This window comes from Procambarus clarkii, chromosome 60, assembly GCF_040958095.1.
Source record: "Procambarus clarkii isolate CNS0578487 chromosome 60, FALCON_Pclarkii_2.0, whole genome shotgun sequence".
Taxonomy (NCBI): domain Eukaryota; kingdom Metazoa; phylum Arthropoda; class Malacostraca; order Decapoda; family Cambaridae; genus Procambarus; species Procambarus clarkii.
In genome coordinates, this window is record NC_091209.1 from 19,126,733 (window position 1) to 19,148,653 (window position 21,921).

The window sequence follows — 21,921 nt, forward strand, 5'->3', positions numbered from 1 at the left end:
AGAAATATGATTTGGGGCCTGGTGTGGATTGAATTGGTTAGAGCTTGCCAGGTAGCAAGCACCAAGGAACCAGTAGAAAGAGGAATTTAATTACATTCAACACTGGTTTTTTATCCTTATATCTCCCATCAAATAAGTGTGTTGCCCTTATGGGGCCTCTACTACCAGACAAGAAATGTGGCATGCTCTGCATTGCAAACAAGTGGCAGAAATCCACTTGAAATTGGTCTCATCTACAAGTAAGTAATTATCAAAAGAAGGCACCAAACCGGGAAGGCTATGTAGCACCATCAAATGTGCAGAATAATCAGAGGACTGCTAAATATCACCAAGGGGTCTCATCTACAAGCCACTCTAAACTCTGCCTTAGTATTAAAGCACTCGAGATCCCTACCCCCATTCTCCACATCAATGCATAGTCAATGAGAGGATCCTATCCCTCTCAAAATTAAAAAGGTACATATACAACCCCCTTTAGTAATAACCTAGTAATAAATAGGGGTAATTTACAACAAACAAATGTGCCTATTGCTATTTATTTCAAAATCACACAAAATGATTAAATGAACAGAATTGAACTAGTTATAAATTTGCTGATCCTTACAATAATGCATTGTTGGTATGTCATTCAAATCTTCTTATGTAGAGGTACAATACAGTACTTGAAATTATACACACGTCTTTAAGAAGTATTTTACACACACATCTTTCACACGTACTAGTAATTATGGCTGCAATAAATATGGTAAAAATGATATTAGAACATATTGCAATTTATTGAACCCGAATTGCAACACATTAAATATTCTAGAAAATAAATCCCGATTGTTTCTTCTTGCACAAGTCGAGACAATTTAATGTCTTTAATTTATACATGTTATTTATAATGTATAAATAACAATTAAATAATGTAGTTAACTAAAAATGATAAAATCAAATTATCAAGCTAAGCACAAATATGGGATTACTGTATTACAAATTAAAAAAAAAAAAAATTAAATATAAAGCACTTGAATATTACCCTAAATAAAATTATGCACTTCAAATATATAAAAGCATCAGGAGTATCAAAAATAGATTCAAATTAGTTCAATATAACAAACTTCGTTACATTTCATATTTAATGTTGCTCCTTCATAGCCGAGGTAAAGGACAAGTGTTGTAGCCGAGACCATTTATCTCGGCCTCCTCCTAGAACACTGCCTTGATGCCATAGTTTGTAGTTCAGTAATATTTCACTGAAATACACGTTAAACAATATATGCTTTATGTATCTTGCATGCAACTTCCAGTGCTTCAGTCATAGGTATTTAAACAATTTGAAAATTCTATTTACATCATAAAAATATACTGTATAAAAAAAAATCAAATAGGCCTACTGAACACGTGCAGCATTGTATTCTCAATAGCAGCAGATGTACATTTCCCTAAGAAGTTTATAAGCAATCTTAACACAAGAGGGCAATGATTGCAGCACACAAGGGGAGTTTTTAACATATACATTTGCCTGTGTCTATATATATTTAACATATCAAGACAAAGTGTCTACTCTCCAAGTTAAAATGGTTACGACTAGGATAAATAAGATTACATTAAATATAGGCACTGAATGGTTTAAATATTTGTACCATACTGCATTTAAATATTTACCTCCAATTTAATTTATACTTTCATAAACATAGTACCAATTTTCAAATATGTAAAAAGAAAAATGCATATATTTGAAAACTATAAAATATATTTTAGCTTTTATGTAAATTTTAATAATCATGTACTACTTAACATGTGAATGAAATCAGTGCTTTTAAATGACCAATTAATAGTTTTTTTATTCAAGAATTGCCAATCAGGAACCAATACTATTACTCCCTGAATATTTACTTCACGTAAAAAAAATATTTAGTATACCATCACCGATCATTAATAATGCTTTCTGGAAGTAAACGTATTCCATTACACAATTTAGCAACAAAATACTATAACTTACATAAAAGGTAAGTAATTATCAAAAGAAGGCACTTACATAAAAAAGGTAAAGAAAAATTACAGATACTGTACTCGAGGTCAAACCACCTGCATTAACACCAATCTTCAAGTTAAATGATAATAAATGAATAGTTGCAAGCCATATTTGTATAGTATTTCTACAAATCCATTATCTGAATACTGACGTGTATGCTTCCATTTACAAGTAACCAGTATGAGGAAGGAAACGTGTTTTATAAAAACTAATTGCATTGTTAATTTATCACTATTTACTATAAGTCTACAATGACACATCCAACATCGGACATGCAATTTAAATTAGATCCTTGTATGAGGCAGCATGATATAGTTAGAACAAACGAAACCGAATGTCACTCACGAGAACGCAAAGAAGAATGGTTAGAAAGTTGTTCTATTTAAATGTCCAAACCGATATTCATCAAGATTTTTTTTAAAGAGAGAACTGCTTAAATCACACGGTATGTACAGTGACAAGCATGACAGCTATATTTTTGGTTAAGTTGCAAAGTGAATGATTACCTTACAAAAAATATATTACACATGGTAACTGCTTTGCATGGCTATCAAAAGTGTGGTGTGTAAAATCTTTAAATGTTAGGTAATGGAAGGAAAGCGGGGCAGATGAGAGTGAGGACATCACATTTTTTAGACACTGCAACACAAATGCAAAATTAAATGCACAGAACTTCTACAATATATTATGGACCATAATCCTGAAAACCACATGGATGTTTAAGATCTTAGTTATTTTAGAGAAATTGAGGCAATTCTTGGCTCGGTTTTCATTTCAGTACAACTTAACCGTCTCCCATCATGTTGAATCTAAGAAAAATATATTTAACCCATTAGAGATGAAATTGTTTTTATAAAAATGAACATTTTGCTACATTAACTCCCAGGATTAGGTATAACCTTGATTAAGGCGAAGACACAAACTTTTATGCCATTCGTTTTAATTCAAAATACCCTGTCAAATTTTGTACGACCCAGATAAACTGCTGATGTCATTGCATAGATGGATGTATCACTATTCCCCTGTGACAACTCAAAGCCTTTTGTCACCAACAATCTGACGGGCAATAAGTTCCTTCATTATCTCATTGGAACCGCCATAGATGGTCTGGACTCTTGCATCAACATAGGCCTTGCAGATTGGATATTCCCACATGTATCCCCAGCCACCATGGAGCTGCACACACTCATAGGACACACGGTTCTGCATGTCAGACATCCTGTAATGAACAAGACGATAGTAACCATACAGTACTCGTAGGGAGTTGTTCCACTAAAGTACACTACAGAATAATAATTAAGTTATTAAAACCTTCCGTGTACTGTACAACAAAGCTATGCAACATATAATAATCATTATTTACCATATTGAACAAAGATTACAAAACAAAATATCTATTATCTTTGATACATTGTTCTATCGCTCATCAAGATTGCCTTATATTGAGCCACTGCCTGAACATTTCAATCCTTATTATATAAAGACTTTTTAATTTAAGAAATGCACGAATCATCTACTGTACTTAGAAACCCACACACATTAACCCTCGCACTACTCCAAAAATCATGGACTGATTGGGTAAAATAGCCAGGAGATATTCACAGAGCCTGAATTAGCTACTCAAGTCATTGGTGAGAACTTGGTTGTGTGTTAGATTCCTTGATGGCTCTGGAAATCATCTGCCATATTGGAAAAAAAAATACAGTGCTCTAGTTTTCTTTTTGTATATATTGGTAAACAGATGTACACCATGTCTAGTACATCACCTTCCAGCCATGACTATGCTAGGAACATCTGATGCCATGCAAAATTGTGCAAGACATATCAGGAGCTGAAAGTTCTAGACAATAAAAGAATATATTGCAAGTAGTAAATTTAAATACTATTGTGTTACCCACTGGACCAGTCAAGGAGCCCTTAAAAAGGGGAATTAGCAGCATCCTTCTGGTCCTGATGCCAAGACTTCACAAGCAGGCTACTAAGACTGGTGCTTGAACCAAGTTGCAGTCCATGCCTGGCACACACTATATACCCATTGGTTGAAGATACCCAACAGCAGGAATGCCGAAGGCAGAGGGGATGATCATCGAGCTAAAGGATAAATAGGAAAAGGCAGCCCAAGAAGAAGCAGTAGCAGCAGAGAAATAAACATGACCCAGAATTATTCACACCACACAACTTTGACATAATGATTATCTGTCCTTTATTATAATTATGCATGCATAGCAGAAATGCTTACATTAAAGGGGCAAGGTTCCAAGGAGTTGCGTAGGTAGTGGAAAATTTGAGAAACAATATCTAGTGTCAAGGAACTTAGCAAACTCATCGAGGGAAATGTAAGGTGGGAAGTAAATAATTATCAAAAGAAGGCACCATATGTAGCAATGGTGGGGAGACTATGTAGCAATGTAAGGTGGGAAGAGTTAGGGAACCAAGTTATCATGCAGGTCCTGCCAGCTGGTGGCAGTCAGAGGCATCAGCGGGGGTACACTAACTAATGATCAGCGAGAGAACTCTGACAGATCCTTCCATGCACATAGCACTTTGAAGGTTTTCAACCATAGTTGAACAAGCATTCAAGATCAATCCAAGCTAGATTGAATAAGGAGTGTGTTCTCCAGTGTCTTCTTTGCACCAATATGACCCCACCAGGGATGTTTGAAAGAAGTCACATTGTGCTGGTGTGGCATATCAAACTGCTGTGACTGTGCATGGCTCCTGGTTCAATTCTGCTGGACCTCCATTGGTCCAGCAGGACCTTGCATAATGGAGCAACCGAGTGCTTCAGCTCAAAAAGACACCATAACCCCTAACACTGCACTGATAAATATACTGTACTATAGATGTAAGTTGATTAAGAGAGCAAAGAACTGTAACAATGTAATGAAGCATTAAATAGAGAACAGAATTTGTTGAAAGTTACATTTTGTCAGATACAAGTCCTTATAGGTGAAATGTCCAATAAAGTTAACCCTCAAATCTAAACAAGAATTTTATGATAACTATTCCAATCTAACTCATTACTTACACTTCTTTAATGACAACAAATACAGTATTCAGAATGTGCTACTGTATTCAGTACTTACCAATATTTACACATGGAAGCCATGCTACCATCCAGCTTGCCAACATTATGCAAGTCAATACACTGGTCTGTGAAGGCACGTGCAACACATATTTCCGTCTTCATTTCTGCCAGTTTATGCTGAATTGTCTGAAAAGAATTGTAAATTTTTATTATAATATTATATATATATTTATATATATAAATGAATAAATTGAACACAGTTGTGCAGTCTTCCTCTGAGCGCATCTTCTAAGTTTTGTGTATCAGTAAACATTGACAGAAAGGAGTATACCCTCAAAAATTACTTCACATTAATCAGGAATAAGAATGAACTAATACTGGACTAATAGACTAATATATTTATATATACAGTATATGAGAGTGTCAGACCACCACATAGGAAGGATGGAAACGGGAATTTCTGAAGACGTATTATTAAATATGAAAGTACTTAAGGAAATTCCTGCTTCACTCCTTCCTTTGTGGTCTGATACTGTCACATTTTTCATCACGTATTAATTTTCCCGATTTACACACACACACATTGTGTAGGGAGGAGGGAGGGGGGGAAAGGGAGGGGGGACAGACAAAAGCTTTTGTCCACATGTACACGCTACTACTCTTTATGCCTTTCTTTACAATACAAAACTGATAAAACTCCAATGGAGAAGAAATGTTATAAATCTCACTGCTCTAATTGCAAAGTGTTTTCATCATTGTACACTATCACTCCAGCCACAATGCTACAACTCTAATAATTGTACAGTATATAAATCACTTGTGAATATAGCTTCTAAATCTAAAATACTCCCATCTCTACCCATACTCCTCAGCCTCAACTCAACTGTCTCTTAACATGTACAGATACACCCCCCCTCCCCCACCCCACTAGCCAACATGTACAAGCAACCCACCAGCTACTACTACTTCAGCTCTCACCTTCCACCACCTGAGTGAATCTCTACCACAAACCTCACCCACCATTCCTTTTATCTCCTACAAATATCACAAATCTACTCCTACCCATCCCAAATAATGGGTAGTTCTTTTTCTACTCTCATAGGTAGCTTCTTTCTTATTGGTAATCTCTCTTAGCCATATGATCTGAGCCCAGGATAATCATCTCTCTCCATTTTCCAACAATTTTAATTTTCTTCCTCCCACTCATATCCATCACACTACACTTAATAGACAGCCGGTGTAGACCTTCGAAATGACTCAAATTTAATTTAGACAAAACCCTATTTGATTTTTTTTTTTACTTGAACATTAAACCAGTACCCACCTTGAGATTTGACAATGTCTTGCCAAATGCCTTCCTAGTCATTAGATATGCTCGAGTCTCTTCCAACTGCCACTCACAACTGGCACACGACATAATGCCAATTAGGAGGCGTTCCTGAAAATGTTGAATATATGATATATAGTTGAAATAGGATATGTTGAAATCGTCTAGTCAACATGAGAGAGATTGCTGTATGCAGACCTATCAACCTAAGGTTTTAGTAATATTTTACAATAATGCAAATGCTGAAGGTATGAAGAAAAGCTCATTGTATGCAAATCTATTAATAGAGAAATAGTGCAGCCAATACTGTAATTAGTAGCTGTCAGTTTGTCACTTTTCCTGCCACTCCCACAATTGCACACTCACATATTCTTATACATAAATAATGACACTTTCACACATTCACAAACAGCTTTTATTATTAACATATTATTTTAAAGTGTTTGCATACTGTGTAATGTAAAGCATCTGTAATTTTTGTGTATCAATTAGTGAGCTTCGTAATCCAAATTCCATCCCTACAAAATGACAGTTAAATACGGCTTCAATTTTGGTCGAGTTACTAATAGACTCAAGTTAACTAAGGCTGAATTACTGAGTGGTCAGTGTATATATTGGTACAGGTAATGACATTTGTGATATTCAAGGTTGTATGACGGTTACATAATGCCCAGTCTAATGATAAATTAATCAAAGGAATATAATACATCTTGGCTTGACCATTCTATCTAAACTTGTAAGTGGGATTTTGTGTTGTGTACATATTTGATTAGTATTCAGTTTCAGTAAAAAGCAGTGTCATTTTATAACCCAATTGAGAATAGCTGATACTGACACATTAACTTATAAATATGAATAAAAGGTTGTGGAGATTAAATGTTACTATGAGGTAAGCACTCCTATCAGTGCAATGCAATGCTTCTGTGACAGCTGTGTGACCATTAACAGCGTTCAATTTTGTAAATAATGAATAGTTGACCCTGGGTACTGGCTCTTCACAAACCTGCCAAGAAGTGAAAACAGATCTGCCACAATAGACAGCGATATGTGACTCGGCAACTAAAATACAGATAAGCTAATGTGCAGATACTATACTTTTATGTAGTTCTACTTAAAAGAGCCAAGAATTTTAATTCTTTACAGGATAACATTTTAAGATTATCTGCAAGATGAGGTACTTGTAGTTATCAAAATTAATGAGTACCAGGATGCTAAGCTTTCCTTTTCTTCTTTGAACAGTTAACACCAAAATTCAGTAAACACGAGCACTGGGATCAAGAAACCGAAACTTGGCAGGGGCTTTTTTTTTTTTTACACCTTGGATTTTATTCTCATATCACAACATCTTTAAACATTCAAGGCCTGCTGTACCCAAAGGTACCCCCCCCCCCATGAAGAAACAATGATAACTCTCATCCATATCACTGAGGAGTGTACAAATCCTCTCCGAACAGTGTAGTGTATTTGTTACTGGAAAGTTGCAGCAGTACTTTTTATTAATGTTTAAATAGGCATTTTATGAAGTTGGATAATGGACAAAGCATATCCACATTAAATAATGAATATCTCACCTGTGGCAACTCATTCATAAGGTAATAAAATCCATTATTTTCTTTCCCTAACAAGGCAGAGGCCGGTAAGCGGACATCCTCGAAAAACAGCTCGGCAGTGTCCTGAAAGGGCATTTGTATTGTTATTCTGGAATTTATTGACAGCATATATTGGAGAAAAGATATTCAGATATTGGAGAAAAAATAATTAATTTAACTGTAATTTACAACTCATGACAGACTAAAGTGTGCATATTGAAACCCGTGTATGAAGTTTGTTAGGCCTGACTTTTCTCCTCTAAATCCATGTTGCCCTTCTGTTACAAAGTTGATCCTCTCCAGATGCTCCATTATTCTCTTCCCGAGAATGCTCTCCAATACTTTGTAAAGGAATAAATGTTAATGATATTGATCTATAATTAACTCTTAATACATTCTTTTCAATACTGGAACTATGTATGCCTTCCTACAGTTTTCTGTGCCATCTCTAGTCTCAAGTGATTTATTGAAAATCTTTGTCAGCACTTGAGAAAGAACCCCTTCGGCATCATTCTGTAATCATGGTGATATCAGGTCTGGCCCTGATATCTTTTGTGCCTACCTGCTGCTTTTGTAGCCCAAGTCCTTCAGGCATTTTTTTTTACCACCTGTTCAGTGATTATTATATCATCTAATGTTATTGGATTGTGACCACCTACCACCTTCTACCATAGTCATCAACACAGTCTTGTTGAGTCTCTTGCACATCTTTTCATTTTTCCTCAACCTGGTAACAATGTTTTACTTCTGTTTTGCTTGCCCAACCACATAGGCTGGACGATAGAATGATGGTCTCGCTTCATGCAGATCGGGATTCAATCCCAAACTGTCCAAGTGATTGGGCACCATCCCCCCCCCCCCCACCGTACCATCTCAAATCTTTATCCTGATCCTTTCCATGTGCTATATAGTTAAAATGATTTGGCACTTTCCCCTCCTGCTTACAGAGCAACAGCTTTAGTTGGTTATTCAACCCATCCTCCTAATAGCACATTTTGACATACTTTACCCAAGACCAAAAACTGTCGCACAAGAAAATGGTAGCAGCTCACAAAATTGACAATGTCCCATTTTCTGTTCATGGTCCTCTTGTAGGTTAGGTAGGCAGGGCACTTTAGTATGACAGTTTCTTGGTGTCAGGAATGCACGAGAGAATGGGCTGGGTTCTCGCTTTATCCAATATATTGGTTGTCTAATTGGTTGGTTGGTTGGTTGCTCTAAGGATACAGGAATGCCATTCAACCAGTACTGTACTACTAGACAGTGCACGAACACCTAGGTGAATGCTATAGTGCTCAGAAATTATTTTAATAACTAGTGTTGACTGATGATGGTTTAAGAGAAAATACCTACCAATCAGTGTCCAAAGGAAGTCAGGCATTATCTGAACCTTGAAAAGTTATTTTGAGTTCTCCAGATCACATTAATAAACCTAAAAAAAAAAAAAAAATCCAGAAAGATTATGTTATTTAAACAATTGTTTTGAAATCCGTGAGAGGAATACAAATTTGTGGAATTTTTCAATATTTGCAGGGAGGGGAGGAATTCAGATTGATATTAAATAGTTAAGATTCACCAACCATTATTTAAAATGTTTACTTCCTTTTACTTTTTTGCAGTAAAAATGACTAGAAAATTCAAGCTTTTATAAATTATTGTCTATGCCATATGTACAGTATATACTGTACTGATAATGTTGACCTGGTCTGAACACATGACTTTTCCTATGCTAGTGCAGTCAGTCTCTTATTACTCAAGGAATTTTCAGCAATTTTTCCTTGGAGGCTACTTAATTTATAAGTACTGTACTGTATTAAAGATGTATACATGGAATGTAATTTTCATTGTCAATATTATGTGTACTATGTAACAGCAATAGTACAATATTCAATAATGCCTTCAAAGTAAAACTTTAAGAATGAAGTAAATATGGAGGTGCTCACCTTCGTACACAGGAAGAAATTGAGCACATTACCTTTTTACCTAAAAAAATCCAACACTGATGCACAGAAAAGTCTAAAGGACATTAAGGCATCATACCAACAGTCAAGAGGAGAGGAAAAAAAATCATACAAATAAACCATTATTAACTCATACCTGTGCTTTCAGTCCCATCTTCTCCAACTTGCGACCTTTTCTAAAGCCTGGTGTTCCTTCATCGACCAAGAACAAAGATGTGCCATGAGCTTTCGTTTTAGCATTGGGATCAGTGACAGCTACAACAATAACTACGTCAGACAAGTACCCGTTGGTAATGAAGGTCTTGGAGCCATTGAGGATCCAGTCATCGCCATCTCTTCGAGCATTTGTGGTCACACCCTGCAGATCACTGTGGATAAATGAACATACAAATGTTCATACAAAAACATACATTTCTAGCATTTTTTGTTAATGCTTCATTAAGGGGGAGAGGTAACTGCATGGAATAATTAGTATATATTAGTTCCTTGAATTGTTTTATCATCCTAATTTTGTGATGTGAATTGTGCCAGTATCTACTTACTGTTCTAACAGTAAACTATTATTTTCCAATATACAGTCCACTGTATCACCTTTGATCTGTGTAAGTTATGTATATCATGACATTGGATTTGACAACTGTAATTATTTTTAAATCATTGATACAAGTAGTTTCTAAACCTAAATCTTGTGTACACAGTTTATAATTACAGATACTGTATTACATGTCATTATTACAACTTTCTTGTGGGTAAATAATTTACTGTAAATTTGTGTAAACTAATCTAACTATTAATGTACAAGTATTTATGAATAAAACATTTGAATTTAAATTATCTATATCACTTTCCATGTCAATAACTTGTGTCGCGTCTCACAAAACACACACTGTAAATTGTTATGAGCACCTACTCTCATTAGGCAATATCAATATTTTACTGTTTTAATTCAATATAATTTATATATTAATAATCTGTTACAGGTTAAACCTTACACCATTACATAGTTCGAGAATTATCTTGAATAAAGTAGCTATACAGTACAGTACAGTATTTGCATTTTCAAGCCTCTTCCTACTATGCATCAGGATAGTCCAATCTAACTACACCTAGGTAATTTTCCTAACGTGCTAAAGCAACCATAAAACTTATTAATACTTTCGCTGGCACAGCGGGCGACCCGTCGCGCACTGCAAGGTGGGCCAAGCGTTGCCCCTGGGCTTACTACCACACACCATTGTTTATACTCTTCCGCTTTCTCACCTCAATTTTCGTGCTACAATGTTCAATTTGGTATCAAATTGTTCGCAATAAGATGTTGTAAACAGATACAGTATTTGCATACAAGAACAAATAAGTCACTTTTTTAAAATACTGATGAACACTCGATAATTTTTCCCCTCATACGTGTTTCGCAGCTTTCGTCATGGATTGACTATTCTTGATCAATATCCATGTTGAAGTCAATTTGCAGTGATTAAGAAGCTGGTAACAACAAATACCCGAGATAAAATAACTGGAACAGGAAAACTTTGCGACTGGAGGGGAGGAAGCGGGGGTCGGGAGCAAGGTCACGAGAGCAATGAGACTCCAGCATGGGTGGGTGTTGACGCGTCAGGATTAGGATGCCACGCAGGGTAAACCGAGACTGGGAAGACATTGGCGCAGATTTTTAAACAATTCCCATAGTATTCGGACAAAAAATGGAATTTGTACAAATTTTTTAATTAATGCCAACATTTGCTTTATCATGAACTCTGCGTGTTTTGGTTTTATGGTGCATCATGCAGCATCAGGAAGTGAAAATGTTAAGTGAAAAGTGAAACTTCTTAATGCTGCATAATGCCTTGTACAAGGAACATGCCCCTTCCTACCCAACAAGGCCACTAGATATGAAGGCAATCAGGCAAAAGTAAGTTTTTTAATTCTATGAAGTACACAATTATGAAATTGCTTTTGGAACAGCATGTAGGTAATGGTAAAGTTGAGAATGAAACATTTCATGAAACCCAGTTTTACTGACAAGTTCTGGGAAGAACCACATTTTTGCTAACATTATCCTGCTGGGAGAAAAAGGTAAGAGAAATAGAATAACTCCCCAAATGATGCAGAAATTGAAGGGCAGTAGTAGTTTTGAATAGGCCACTAAAAACCATTTGGCGTGTAGAACATATACAAGTAAACCAACAAGAATATCAAAATTAAATATTTTGGAAAAGGCAACAGTTTTTTACTGCAGCAAATGCATAATCTGTCAAATTTTGTTAATGAAGGAACAACTGAGTAAGGAGATGAATACAGTGCACAAAATGTTCAAAGTAAGACAAAATTAACTGGAATAAGAAGAAATCAACTTAAAAAATCATCATAACCGACTTGCTTTCTTTTGGTAACAAAAAATTAAAAAATTGTGAAACTGTCTCGCAGTCAAACTTTTGGATGCCAGCAACCTACCTGCCAGCCCCGGGCTCTGTCATTGCGATTGCTCCAATCTTGCGTCCTGCAACCATTTCAGGGATGTACTTGTCAATTTGTTCTTGGGAGCCATATTTTGTAATGTAAGGCATAGTAATATGAGAATGCAGAGAAAATCCAGGTCCAGAGCAGTTCACATACATTCTGAAATGTAGGGAAATTATAAATAAAACAGATAGAGAAACAAGGAAAGGGGTGGAGTGTAAAATAATTGAAGTAGTATGTGAAGTGTAAGAAGAAAAGATAGAATAAGGAATCAAAATGTCAAACAGAAAATGTGGAGTCCAAGACAATAAACATCAAGATTGAAAAGTGTACAGAGATGACTCGGGCATGTTGAAACAATGTACAGTATAACAGTAGACTAGTAAAAAGATAGAATTTGAGGGGTAAGTGAGGAAGGCTAGCAAGAGATGGATAGTGTACACGAATGAGCTATTATGTAGCAAATGTTTATATAGCAAATATGAACAATGAATAGGAAATGATAAGGGACAATGGTTGGGCGGAAATGGTTTGTATGAAGGGAGTGAATATATTTTTAATGTTATAACAATTCACAAGCAGCACTGTTCTCCTGGGGTATTATGAAGTGGTGGGGTACTGCTATGGAATGACTGATGTGGCATGCTACTGTTCACTGTTAAACTGTTGTGCTGTCAAACTGAATGATACAATGAATGGACGAGAGGCAAATTTTAACACCCATTACCTTCATTCATTGTACAAGTCATCACCTTTCTCTGGTGTAGTGATGATTAATATGATTCAATGAAGTTGGCCTTATGGATGGTCATTGTTACCAGGTCAAAATAGCAAGCAAGGATAATAAGGTGGTAATGAAGGATACACTATATTCAGAACACAGTGGAGTGGGTGATACACATGTGAAGATATTAAAAGTTTCTTTATAATCTTTTAGACTAAATGTTGTGCAGTTCTTATGCTGTCTTGAAAACTTCCATATTTTAACCTATTTATTGAAATTTAATTTATAATCAAGTTTAACTCTGGGAGTGTTGATTCTGTACATTATTTTATTGGGCAGTGTCGTTGACTGTTTACACAATCCATAAGGAAGTTTCAAATCTAGTTTTACACTGCTGAATAGTTTTGAAAATGAACATTGTACAAAATTTAGAATAATATACAAAATGCATATATTTATCATGGTTACATGATAAATATACACATGTATATATTTGGGATGGAGACATCCCAAATATTCTGTATGTTATCTGGGAATAGAGTTGAATAGGGTTCTGATGGTTGATTCTTGCTGGGTAATGATGGGCTTGAGGTAGGTAGCAGCACCTGAAGCACCAATCTTATATGCAAGATATGGATAGGTAAGCAAGTTCAGGACTGTATTATTTGAATAATATAATTGTGTGGGGCAAACATTTTTTTATAGTAAGCCAACTGTTTTGAATACTTTGTTGTGTATTCCATATGTATTGAAGTAAAGCCTTATCAATAGGCAAAGTTAGAAGTTTCCAACTTTTACCCTAAATGTTTTGTCGTTTACTCTTAGATTTGTCTTAAAGGGTCCCAGTAGCACAGTCGGGTTCGTTCTCAACGCACAATCGAGAATTCCGGGTTCAAATCTCGGGCAGGAAAGAAATGGTTGGGTACATTTCCTTTCACATATGCGTCTGTTCACCTAGCAGTAAGTAGGTACTCGGGAGATGTCAGCTTGCTGTCGGGTTGCAACCTGGGCGGGGTCAGTAATTTGACCTTGCAGAGAGGGGACCTCGATAAAAGCCTACGTGAATGAATACACTTTGGCCTCCTGTCCCCCGATACAATGAATTATTGTATTATTTATATTTTATTATTATTATTTGAATTTGTGGGATTGTGTACTTTGTTCCCAAATAGTACATAATAGGTCTTTCCATATTTAGAGAGTATTGGTCACCATCCATAAACAGACTTTATTTAGCTCATTATTTGCTATATTATTAGGATGCAAGTTAGTATGTGAGAAAAAGATTGAGTCATCAACAAAAATAAATTTAAGGGGGCGAGATGCATTAGGTAAGAAATAGATATATTGTATTTAAGTACCATATACTGCCCTGAGGGACACCTGTGTTTATTAGAGGGTAGGAGAGGAGGTGCATTATTGCATTTGTAAAGGCACACTTGTGGATACAAGCATTAGAAAATTTAGGGAAGCACTTTAATTACAACAAAACACTTACTGTTCTTCCATAATAATTGAAGCATCTTTGAAGTCACCACCAATGCCACCCATTTCCGCAGATGTGTCTGTCCCCAAAAAACCTTGCTCGCCCGCTTTGAGCCAACATTCACGAGAGATCTGCCCATCCTTCTCCCATCTAAGAAGGAATTTGTATTTGTTAGTAAAAATTTAGAAACATACTAAATGTCACAAGCTCCTCATGGTAAAAGGGGAATAATAGTAGACTGGTCTGCATGTGCATGTAGTATCTACAGTACATACTATACTGCTTAGTAAAAATCAGCAAACTTCATACTTGATGTTAAAGTTTGACATGAGAATTAAATAAATTCACTGCACACTTTCTATTTTGGTAAATTTGTTTATGAATACAGTTCTGGATACAATACATATTTTTAATCGCCAATACATATCCCAAATTAATGTACATAATAATCATTACTGATTTTTCACTTTCATAAGTGAGAAAGTACACACTTTGAAAATAAGAAAAATACATTGCCAAGATGGTTAAATGCACAGTACTAGAAAATACAAACAAGTAATGAAAATTTAAGATACCTCTGTATGGTTTCATTTGATCTGAAGGTATGGTTTTAATTTCACACTTTCATTAAACCAAGAGGGATTCCTAGTCCCTACTCCATGCATATACAAACAATATTATGAATATTCATACAATTCAGTAGCTACGACAGTTTTCTACCTATCATTTGCAGTGCTTCCTCTATAGCCAGACTTGCAGCTTTTGTCGAATTAATGTCTACCAAACTCTGATATAATTACACATTTTTGTTCCCATTAATAGTATCAATTCCCCAAACTCTTCTGTTACCTGCATGCTTTAATCAATGCAATAAAAATGTAGTAAATAAGTATTTTTTTCTTTGAATTCACTTTATATTCTCAATCCTTTATGCTTAAAGCTCAAAATGCTATTGAAATAGTAGGCACATCGCGGACTGCATAAAAGTTTGCCTCACCACGGGTTTGATATTCCCCGCCCTACAGTACATATGAAAGGGGGTTGGGGAGAGAGGGAAAGAGACCAGGGACCTCCCAGAGCCTACAAAAAGGTAGAAGCCAACAGGCATGTGCTCAGTGGCTTAGCTACCACAGCCCCTGCAATGACAGAGCCCAGCAGGAGCCAACCTGAATGGGAAGATGGTCCCTCTTCTTAAGATCGTTCCAAGGATCAATATCCCTCACAACAAACACAAGTTTTATAAAATGGAAATATTTCCCTTGCAGTAAATTTTTAAGTCATGGTCACCATCCTTGGAATGGGCAAGTTTATTATGACTCACTGTGCATGGTACGGTAAAACCTCTTCGTTGAAAAATTTTCTTGCCGATGCCCTTAAGATATCATGGTCTTCATTAAAAATGGATCGGATACCAATATCCGTCATCCTTGGTGCCTGCGCAGTTGAAGGTCGGTATTGGACAGCATCCTCCTGATTCTCTGATGACAGTTCATCACACCTATCGAGAAAGAAAATATAATGAAGCAAATAATTTATGAATAAAATCAAGAGTTAGGTGTCCTTATGTATTAATATAAAATACCTGTAGTGTGGTGCATAATAAGATAACATATGAGCATAACAAAATAAAATATTAAGAGTTGTAGAAACAGACCATGAGAAGCATGGGGTGATGTTAAAAGAACAGAGTAAGAAAACAATACATTAAAAAACCATTAGACTGAGAAAAGATGGCCACACTCGCCCTGCTTTTTCTAACCAAACTAGCAATTTGGTCTAGATTCGATTCCTGGCCAGGGAGGGTGTACCTGGTTGTTAACCAATTGCTGGGTCATGTTCCAGGGGAAAACTAGTGGACAAGGCTTACCATGAGTTATGGGAAGGAAAGGCCCTCAGCCTGCAAACAGGAGTCAGAAATCTTATAAAACTAAAAAAAAAAAAGTACTAAAATGTACTTTTCATACAATTTTTTTGTACTTGCATAAATATTCAAAATAAGGCAAATATGACACGGATTTATATCTAGAAGCTCACTTTCATTACTAATGAAACACCTGATTTTATTCTTCAGCTCTATCTTGCTCTTGCTAGGGCCCATTTAGATTATGCAGTTCAGTTTTGGTCGCCATACTATAGAATGAATTTAAATTCACTAGAAAGTGTCCAGCGTAGGATGACAAAGTTAATCCCGCAAAATAGAAACCTTCCATATGAAGACTGAAAAATCTTAATTTACATTCTCTAGAAAATCAGAGTTAGAAGTGACATGATAGAAGTGTACAAGTAAATGAATGGGAATAACGAATTGATTAAGGCCCGAAATATATCAACACATAATAGAACACAAAACAATGGGCATAAATTGGATAAGTTTCGACTTGGGAAAGACCTGGGTAAATACTGGTTCGGTAACAGGGTTGTTGATTTGTGGAACCCATTACCGCGTAACATAATAGCATAGGATCCCTCAATTATTTCAAGCGTAGGTTAGACATATATATGAATGAGTTTGGGTGGACATAAGTAAGAGCTGCTACATATGGGCCAATAGGCCTTCTGCAGTTTCTTTCATTCTTGTGTTCTTAACTGGGCTGTGACTTGTGCATCAAAATGCAAGGAGTTGTGTCTAACAGTGAGAAATATTTTGGTGTATAGAACATTATGGCTTCAATTCCTGAAGCTATTATGTTACTCTGTAGCCTCCATGTAAACAAGGGTGAAGCAGCCAAAGCTCTTTAGTATTCTGTTGACGCATAGGTTATGGGGTTAAACATTAACCAGCTCCTTAACCATTTACCCTGCACCTTACTTAGATAAATATTGGAGTTCACTTCCCAGCCATAATTGTCTATATATACATTTTTTACCACTAACTGGATAAGTCTAAATATACTGTATAAGTATGGGGGAAGGTTCTACCATTACAAGATGGGCCTGCACCACCGCTCACAGGATGGGTATGGGGGTCAACACAAGATTAACTAACCATTGGGCATCAGCCTCTCTAGGAAGGGAATATACCGGTGACACTGATAATTAGGCCATGGTCCCGAGCCAAGACTTATGGCTCAACGGGCACTTAATTCCATTCCACTGTAGCTCAAGGCGGCCTTCGCTGTTCCTCACCTGGCAGTGGTTGCTATAGTCCTGACCCCAACAGCTCTCCCCATAAAGGAGCGGCTGAGGAGCTGGCGACAGAGCTGGGATGAGGTTGAGAGGAGCTGCGCCATGATGCCTCTGGGACCAGCTGAGCTGCGACTGGGGGTGGCGGCAGCGGCAGGGTTGCCACCTCCAAACTTCTGAAAGTAGCGAGATGACGGTCTAAAAGTAGCGAATTTGTGATAAGAGTAGCCCAATTTATTATATATATATTTATTTATTTATTTATTTATTTATTTATGCATATACAAGAATGTACATAAGGAATGTGAGGATACAAATATGGTAATTACAGTCTTGTAAAGCCACTAGCACGCGCAACGTTTCGGGCAGGTCCTTAATCTAAGAAAATTTTAAGGAGGTAAATACTTGCAAAATTTATAGACAAAAAAATGATAACAGATTACATGGAATGAAAAAAAAAGATGAGAGAAAATTATAGGTACAGTATATTAAAGCACATAGGTAGCTATGATTGATTGCAATGACAGCTTAAAATGGTAGTTGACAACAAATTGGTAGGCACAATACAGCAGAAACAATATAAGATTATATATATAAATAACTGACAACTCCACACCCCAGAAGTAACTCGAACCCATATGGAGCACTATGCAACTGGTATACAGGAAACCTTAACCACTCGACCATCACGACCGTACAAAAGATGGTAGCTGAGGCTATTTGCCCATCATTTCGACAGCGCTCTGATGGTAATCTTGGGCATGGTATTTTATCAAATCACCTCATTTTTTGGGGCCATTGAGCAACGCAAATGGAAATGGTTAAAGTCTCCTGTACACCAGTTGCATAGTGCTCCTGGCAGAATGAGTTCAAGTGGCTTCTGGGGTGTGGAGTTTTCAGTTGCATATATGCCTGCATGGGGACCATTCAGGCTTGTTCACATTTGTGTTGCTCACGTGGCAACCAAAAATGAGGTGATTTGTTAAAATACCATGCCCAAAAAGAAACCCGGATTTCTGGCAAACATTTAACCATAGAGCCCTAGAAAACAACCCCTGGAGCACAACCATGCACAAACCGGAGCCCGACCAGTTGTGTAACCGGACCCCGACCACTTATTTAACCGAAGCCCGACCAGTTGTGTAACCGAAGCCCGACCAGTTGTGTAATGGGACCCCGACCAGTTGTGTAACCACATGCCTAGCAAGTATAAATCTCATCCAACCCCCACCAAGCTCAACAGCCCCAGAGCCTAACCAAACTTCATTCCTAGCTTGACCAAACAAAAATGTCCTTAGCCCTACCTAAAACCCTCCTCTTGCCCTAGAAACCAATTATGGAGCAATAGCGAACAAAAAATTGAGCTATGCACGAAAAAAGAAACCCGGATTTCTGGCAAACATATAACCACAGAGTCCTAGCAAACAACCCCTGGAGCACAACCATGCACGAACCGAAGCCCAACCATGCACAACCCGAAGCCCAAGTGACACCCCCAGAGCCCGACCAGTTATGTAACCGGAGCCCGACCAGTTGTGTAATGGGACCCCAGCCAGTTGTGTAACCGCAAGCCTAGCAAGTACACATCTCATCCAACCCCCACCAAGCTAAGCCCCAAATCCAACCAAACTCCATTACTAGCTTGACCAAACAAAAATCTCCTTAGCCTTACCTAAAACCCTCCTCTTGCCCTAGAAACCAACTATGGAGCCATAGCAAACAAAAAATTGAGCTATGTACATAAAAAAACGGATTTCTAGCAAACATGTAACCATAGAGCCCTAGCAAACAACCATGCATGAACCGAAGCCCGACTATGCACAACCCGAAGCCCAAGTGACACCTCCGGAGCCCGACCAGTTATGTAACCGGAGCCCGACCAGATGTGTAACCGGAGCCCGACCAGTTGTGTAACCGGACCCCGACCAGTTGTGTAACCGAGGCCCGACCAGTTGTGTAATGGGACCCCGACCAGTTGTGTAACCGCAAGCCTAGCAAGTACACATCTCATCCAACCCCCACCAAGCTAAGCCCCAGATCCAACCAAACTCCATTACTAGCTTGACCAAACAAAAATCTCCTTAGCCCTACCTAAAACCCTCCTCTTGCCCTAGAAACCAACTATGGAGCCATAGCAAACAAAAAATTGAGCTATGTACGCAAAAAGAAACCCAGATTTCTGGCAAACATATAACCATAGAGCCCTAGCAAACCCCCGGAGCAGAACCATGCACAAACCGAAGCCCGACTCGAAGCCCAACAAGTCACATCCCCGGATCCCGACGAGTGTGTAATCGCAAGCCTAGCAAGCAAATATCTCATCCAACCCCCCACTAATGTGCTAAGTGGGGTGCCACAGGGGTCCATTTTGGGGCCAACCCTTATTGTCATATACATAATGACATGAGAATATTACAAACCATATCAAATTTGCAGAATACACTAAGATCTATGGTAAAATGGTAAGTGAAAGTCAAATTGAAACTTTACAAAGAGATCTACGTGAACTCCACAAATGGTCAGATGACTTTTTGATGTCGATAAATGCAAGACCTTGCATGTGGGGCATAACAATCCACGTCACAACTACCAAACTGACAGCACTACCTTTCAACAGATAGATGAAGAAAAGGACTTTGGAGTCAGAATATATCACGTGAGGCATAACAATACCCAACACAACTACCAAATCATCAACATTATCTTGGAGTCAGAATTCACCTATCACTGACAGTTGTACAACAAGTGGGAGCGGCAGTAAAAAAGCAAACCAAACCCTGGGAATAATCATGCGTACCTTGACCTTCAAGGAAAAGAAAGTAGACCTTCAATTGTATAAGTTTCTGGTGCGCCCCCACATGAATTATTGCATCCAGGCATGGAGACCTCATCTTCAGAAAGACATAGCTGCTCTAGAGCCATGCCTTACCAGAGCTATGGAGCTATGTCTTACGACAAAAATCATACCAGAGCTTAGTCATCTCTCGTATCAGGAACGGTTGAGGGACACAGGGCTAACAACACCACAAACCAGGAATGACAGGGCAGACTTCATAGAAACCTTTAAAATACTAAACAATTTAGAGGATGTCGATCAGGACAATGTCTTCAAAAGGTCAGATGTTACACGAACAAGGAGCAACGGGTTCAAACTCAACAAGCCAGAATGTTGAACAGGAAACAGATGCTTTTTCTACCCATAGGAGTGTAAACCCGTGGAACCGCCTACCCACCAAAGCCGTAAACGCCGAAACTCTTCTGGGTTTTAAAATACAGCTGGAAAATATCTTCAGGGCAAATAGGGGGACCTTTGACAAGCCGCCGGCTTACTGTCCTCATCGAGGGGTGTTAGTGGCCCTCAGGTAAATTCAGTTCCTGGAGGGGGTGTCCCCGCTCCGTCCAGTTGGGAAGTTGCCACAAATACTATTGCAGTATTTGTACACTGGACTGTCACTTGTCATTAAACTTAGTTTTTAAAACTATTAACTTGATGAAATAATATTACCTTATAAGCGAGAATAATTCTGAATACTGTACGCAGAGCGATAAAATTGCTTGCAATCCTGCCCGAAACGCTTTGCGTAATAGTGGCTTTAGGCTTTGAATGCACTATAGCTCTATCTATAAATCTATCAATGTTTGTATCTTCCCTTGTATGTATGTACTTTACCTGAATAAACATTTGATTTGATTTTGATTTGAAATTGACGAACGCGGCTGTGGGTTGGGCGGCGGCGTAGGCGAGCCTGGCCTGAGGACAGGCAACTGTAAATGCTTCACCCTCCACATACTTCAAGTGCAAATAATTGCCAACAGAACCTACTATACGCCTAATTAAACATAGAATATAAAATTATTTTATAAACGATAAAATCTATTTTTAATACACAGTACGTGAAAGTCGATAATAAATGCGTCTTAGGAGGTGGGGGGGGAGGCGGTGGTCGACCGCCGCGTTAACGAGCCTAGCCTGACGACAGGGTGGTTTAACACTATGGGGGAAGTGTATTCTACATAATATCTTACCCATATAATGTTGGCAAATCATGATCTTCAATATCTAAGAAAGGACAGACTATTGAGCATTAGTGGAATACAAACATTTGAATACTACAGAACCGGATGAAAAAAAAATACGGAATCAATGAACCAAAAATACGGAATCAATGAACCTCGGAGACATTACAAAAACTCCATGTTATAATA

The 21,921-nt window shown here is 37.5% G+C and overlaps 1 protein-coding gene across 1 annotated transcript; it reads right to left on the reverse strand.

Annotated features, from left to right (window-relative positions):
* Nucleotides 1–520: 520 nt before the first annotated feature.
* On the reverse strand, nucleotides 521–17,876 carry LOC123766734 (long-chain specific acyl-CoA dehydrogenase, mitochondrial). Its single transcript, XM_045756043.2, has 9 exons — nucleotides 17,719–17,876; nucleotides 15,914–16,090; nucleotides 14,605–14,742; nucleotides 12,377–12,541; nucleotides 10,062–10,293; nucleotides 7,947–8,048; nucleotides 6,373–6,486; nucleotides 5,107–5,234; nucleotides 521–3,239 (listed from the first exon to the last, which is right to left on the reverse strand). Exons 1-9 carry the CDS (start codon nucleotides 17,820–17,822, stop codon nucleotides 3,053–3,055), a joined length of 1,347 nt encoding a protein of 448 aa, XP_045611999.1. The 5' UTR covers nucleotides 17,823–17,876; the 3' UTR covers nucleotides 521–3,052.
* Between the last annotated feature and the right edge of the window lie 4,045 nt (nucleotides 17,877–21,921).